The 5,601-nt window shown below is 40.7% G+C and overlaps 1 protein-coding gene across 1 annotated transcript; it reads left to right on the top strand.

Annotated features, from left to right (window-relative positions):
- The first annotated feature begins 3,976 nt into the window (after positions 1–3,976).
- LOC147342362 (olfactory receptor 10D3) lies at positions 3,977–4,909 on the top strand. Its single transcript, XM_086384129.1, has one exon. The coding sequence runs from the start codon at positions 3,977–3,979 to the stop codon at positions 4,907–4,909; it is 933 nt and encodes a 310-aa protein (XP_086240255.1).
- The last annotated feature ends 692 nt before the right edge of the window (positions 4,910–5,601 follow it).

Below are 5,601 nucleotides of genomic sequence, written 5' to 3'. Positions count from 1 at the left end.
GGTAACAATAACCCGGTGTACGAGACAGCAAAAGAGACAATGATGTATAGAATAGTCTTATGGACTCTGTGGGAGAGGGAGAGGGTGGGTAGATTTGGGAGAATGGCAATGAAACATGTAAAATATCATGTAGGAAACGAGTTGCCAGTCCAGGTTCGATGCACGATGCTGGATGCTTGGGGCTGGTGCACTGGGACGGCCCAGAGGGATGGTATGGGGAGGGAGGAGGGAGGAGGGTTCAGGATGGGGAACACATGTATACCTGTGGTGGATTCATTTTGATATTTGGCAAAACTAATACAATTATGTAAAGTTTGAAAATAAAATAAAATTAGAAAAAAAAAAGAAATATATACATGTATATGTTTCATATATTATTTAAAATTAATAACATTTTTCATTTATTACAGTTTTTAAAATTGTTTTCCTTGTGGAACATCTTTAAATTATCATATGTGAAATGAATTGTCAGTCCAGGTTCAATGCATGATACAGGGTGCTTGGGGCTGGTGCACTGGGATGACCCAGAGGGATGGGATGGGGATGCGGGTGGGAGGGGGTTCAGGATGGGGAACACGTGTACGCCCATGGTGGATTCATGTCAATGTATGGCAAAACAATACAATATTGTAAAGTAAAAATAAATAAATAATAATAATAATAAAAGAATAATAGTAAATTCGTGGGAGTTTTTCAGCCAGTACAGGATATAGAATTTAATCTAGAAGTTCCCTTTGTGTAATTTTGTCATCCTCATCTTCTCAGCAGTTGTTAGACTGCTGAATTTTTGTTAAGAAAATACCTTCCTTTTATTTATGGATTTGCCACTATGAGTGCATATAAACAATATACTATTTTTTTTTTCTGGTTTTTAAACTTGGGGCTGGAGCACTGGGACGGCCCAGAGGGAGGGTATGGGGAGGGAGGAGGGTTCAGGATGGGGAGCATGGGTATACCTGTGGTGGATTCATTTCGATGTTGGGCAAAACTAATACAATATTGTAAAGTTTAAAAATAAAATAAAATTTAAAAAAATTTGTTTAAAAAGACTAACATGTGATTGCCCTTATTCCCATCAAACTTGCTTTTGAGATTGATCAATCTTAACCCATATGGTGTTTTTTTCAGTAATAATCTTTGCAGCAGTATATCTATTTTCTTAGTATTTTAAGAAGGTCAAAATTTAGCATCATTCATCTTTTTGCTTTTGGTTTTCTTTATTTCATTAGTTTATGCTTTTATTTATTTTAGTTCTTTGAAAATTAGGTAGCTCTCTGCCACATAAAATATCAGTTCTCACATTTCCAACATTTGTGTTCAAGAGTCAAGTTTATTGACTTCTGTTAAGTAAGAGAAGTTCCAGACTCAGCAAACATGTTTTGTGCTTAGTTGGACATAGTAGTATAAGTTACTAATAAATATTTGCTGATCGATACATTAATAGAATTCTGGGAAAGTCATGTGGAGAACAATTCCTCATTCAGGGAAGTCAACTTTGCCAATTGAGAATTCTGCTTTTAGGAGAATCTGATATCGGAAATTATATTTCCAAACTAAAATATCATAGAAAAGTATATGGGCTAAAGAGAAACTGAGATAAAGTATATGAAATTAGATAGTTAAAAGCCTGAGATATATGGTTGCTATTCTAAAAGTATACCCTGAAACTGGGGAAATGGTTTCTACATATGTCCTAAGGTTGAGCTGTACATCTTAGCTTTTCTCTAACTTCCCCAGGTCATTCACAGAAGTAGAAAATATAGATATGGCTCTATCTTGTTCACATCACAGTAATGTCACAGGGGAGTTATCATCACTCACTTCTAATTACTCCCTTTTCTCAACAACCCCCGCAAAACAGGATTCATTCAGGAATGGGGTTCCCCAAGGGCTTCAAGAGCTTTTAAATTTTCACTATGAGAAAACAATGTTGCTATTAGTGTTTTGCAAGAGATCTTTGCAGAAGGCAGAGGGACTTTCAGCTTTCTGTCACTTAATCTGAGTTTATTTCACTAAGAAGAAAGAACTTTCCAGATTATGAGAGGAGATCCTGATCCTGGCTTATGGTATGATGTCAGAAGCAAACTTGGGTGACAGATCCTAGAGAGACAAATACTACAGGATGAAACTTCATCCTTGCTAGTCATGTAAGTGCCACCCTCATCTCTCTCTCTTTAAGTCCTCTTTTCTTCCTCAGGTATCCAGTGGAAAGGAGAATTTGGAGTCCCTGGTTTACAAATGGTCTCAAAGTCCAGGAAATGAACAGAAAGTTGTGGCTAAGAATAGAACACTGATTGCTTGGTTTGTCATTTACCTCATGATATTGGCTCACCAACTCCAAATCTTCCTTTACAACTAGGGCTTTGGTCTTCATTCAAACTAATTAAAAGATTGGACACTTAGATGAGCCTATCCCTGGACACCTTCAGTCCAGTTCTTTCCTTCTGTGTGACTCTCTTAATAAGATATCCAGGTCTCATTTTTTTTTTTTTTTTTGAGACTACAGATTATGTCGGCTTTCCAGGTGGCTCAACAGTAAAGAATCCACCTGCAATGCAGGAGCCACAGGAGATGCAGTTTTGATCCCCAGGTCAGGAAGATCCCCTGGAAGAGGGCACAGTAACCTACTCCAGTATTCTTGTCTGAAGAATCCAATGGACAGAGGAGCCTGGCGGGCTACAGTTCATGGGGTCACAAAGAGTCGTACAAGACTGAAGCGACTTAGCGTGCACTCACATACAGATTATGTAGCTCTTGTCTTGGGTCATCTTTTACAGCACAAAGCAAAGCTTCTTCTTGGGTTCAGATGCCATATAGGTAACAGAGAAACTTCAACTATTCAGAGGATGGTGCAAAAAAGAAACAGGTATATGATCAAGCTTCTTTACATGGTTGTTTAGGAAGACTAACATCTGATAGTGTCATGTAAGTCCTTGTACAAGACAAAACAACTGAATGATTTCCTTTCCAGTTATTCATGGAGTCGTTTCATCATCTCATTCATCAGATCTTTATTAAGAACCTACTCTGTGCTGGTCACTGTTTTCTGCACCGAGGGTATAGCAGTACATGTCAAAAAGTATTAATTCTTCTAGACTTTATATTTAAATGTGTATGTGTGTGTGTGTGTGTGTGTGTGTGTGTGTGTGGTGTTTCATGGAGAGACAAGCTGGTTTACATTGTTTACTAAAGAGAACTGGGAGCATTTTTGGAGCCTGGTGACATCAAAAGGAAAAACATAAACAACACAGAGGTGAAGGACAAAATTTGACAAGGTCAGTAACGCCACAGTCCATCACAAGTGCACACAGTGGAAAGACTTATGTCAGGGAAAAAAAAAAAAAGATTTAAGTACCTAGCTCTGCCATGTATAGTAACCTCAAATTAGGCGAGTCGTTCACTCTTCCTAATGTTCAGAAATTTCCTTTTCTATACATTTATCTCAAAGGGTTACTGGGAGGATTAAATGAACTGAGATCATGTTGAGTAAGCATTTCAAACTGTTATGAGGTTCAACCGTAGGTCTCACCAGAAAACAGATAAAATATAATTTTGTCACCAGCAGTGGCTCACAAATATAGTGATTCTCAAGTTTCATACTAGAGACATTAAAGAGCCTTTGTTTTTGAGGCTTCCTCCACTCTGAGGGAGCATATTTGTATGGGCATCACCCTTCTCTTTAAAAGCCTTGCTCCAACATTAAAAGTAGTGTTTTAATAAAGGATATTTGCATTTAGAATCAGTATGATAAAAATATTTGGTATAAAAACGATGACGTTTTGCTATGGTAGCTGCATTCCAGGTTAAATTCTCTGTAATTTGGCTTAGATATAGTATTTCCTTAACTTTGAATCAAAACGCTGTGATTTCCCTCACATATTTCATTTCTCCAGTACATTGTCTGCTGACATCAAATCAGGACATTCTTCTACATTCTCTGCTTCCGTTTCCTTCCACAGGACTGACATTCACGGAGATGAAGAACTGCTCTGAGGTGACTGAGTTCATCCTGTTGGGAATCCCGCACACGGAGGGGCTGGAGACTCTACTCTTTGTCCTGTTCTTGCCCTTCTATGCCTGCACCCTGCTGGGAAACATGTCGATCCTTGTAACTGTTCTTTCTTCCAGTAGCCTTCACACACCCATGTATTTTTTCCTGGGGAATTTGTCTGTGTTTGATATGAGTTTCTCCTCTGTGACCTGTCCTAAAATGCTGCTCTACCTCATGGGCCTGAGCCCACGCATTTCCTACAAGGACTGTGTCTCCCAGCTCTTCTTCTTCCATTTCCTCGGCAGCATCGAGTGTTTCTTGTACACCGTGATGGCTTATGACCGCTTCACTGCCATCTGTCACCCTCTGCGGTACTCAGTCATCATGAGCCCTAGAGTCTGCGTGGCCTTGGCTGTGGGGACGTGGCTGCTAGGATGTGTCCATTCCAGCGTCCTGACTTTGCTTACCTTCACCCTGCCATACTGTGGTCCCAATGAAGTGGCTCACTTCTTTTGTGATATTCCAGCACTCTTACCCTTGGCCTGTGCTGATACATCCTTGGCCCAGAGGGTGAGTTTCACTAACGTTGGCCTAGTATCTCTAGTCTGCTTTCTCCTAATCCTTGTGTCTTATACTCGGATCATCATCTCCATCTTGCGGATTCCATCAGCTGAGGGCCGTCGCCGGGCCTTCTCCACCTGCAGTGCCCACCTCATCGCCATCCTCTGTGCCTATGGACCCATCATTACTGACTACCTGCAGCCCACACCTAACCCCATGCTAGGAACCGTGGTGCAAATTCTGATGAATCTGGTGGGACCAATGCTGAACCCTTTAATCTACACCTTGAGGAATAAAGAAGTAAAAACAGCTCTGAAAAAAGTATTGCACAGGACAAACCATGTTCTTGTGATTTAAAAAGAATGGCTGGAAGGGTTGATGATGTGGAATTCTTTCTGCCTCAATATGCGAAATTTTTCTCTGGAATTCTTACATGTGTCTTTTCAGCTCATGCTGAATGCTGTGGATGGGTATGTCAAAATATGTCATCATTTTGTCTGTTTTATTTTCTTGTACTACCTAAGCCCCTCCTCATAGCTTCAGAATAGCATGTTGTTGTTATTCAGTCACTAAGTCATGCCTGACTCTTTGACCCCATGGACTGTAACCCACCTGGCTCCTCTGTCCATGGGATTCTCCAGGCAAGAAAACTGGGGTGGGTTGCCAGTTCCTTCTCCAGAGGATCTTCTCAACCTAGGAATTGAACCCACTTCCCCTGTATTCGCAAGCAGATTACTTACCACTGAGCACCAGAGAAACCTTTGAAATAGTATAGTCTTGTTATTTTGCTTTCCTTCTGTGGAGAATCTCTTCCCACTAAAAGGAAGGAAGATTGCCTTTGCCATTGCACTTTTCCTACCTTTTCTACTTTATTTCCTGCTAAACTTTTTGTGAGATAGGACAGTGAAAGATGAACTCCCCAGGTTGGCAGGTGTCCAGCATGCTACTGGAGATTGCTGCTGCTGCTGCTGCTAAGTCACTTCAGTCGTGTACGACTCTGTGCGACCCCACAGACGGCAGCCCACCAGGCTCCGCTGTCCCTGGGATTC

This window comes from Bos grunniens, chromosome 29 (genome assembly GCF_055505025.1).
Source record: "Bos grunniens cultivar Pamir isolate PY7600 chromosome 29, Bosgru_T2T1.0, whole genome shotgun sequence".
NCBI lineage: Eukaryota > Metazoa > Chordata > Mammalia > Artiodactyla > Bovidae > Bos > Bos grunniens.
Note: the sequence above shows the minus strand (reverse complement) of the source record. Positions and strands in the feature narration are given on the sequence as shown.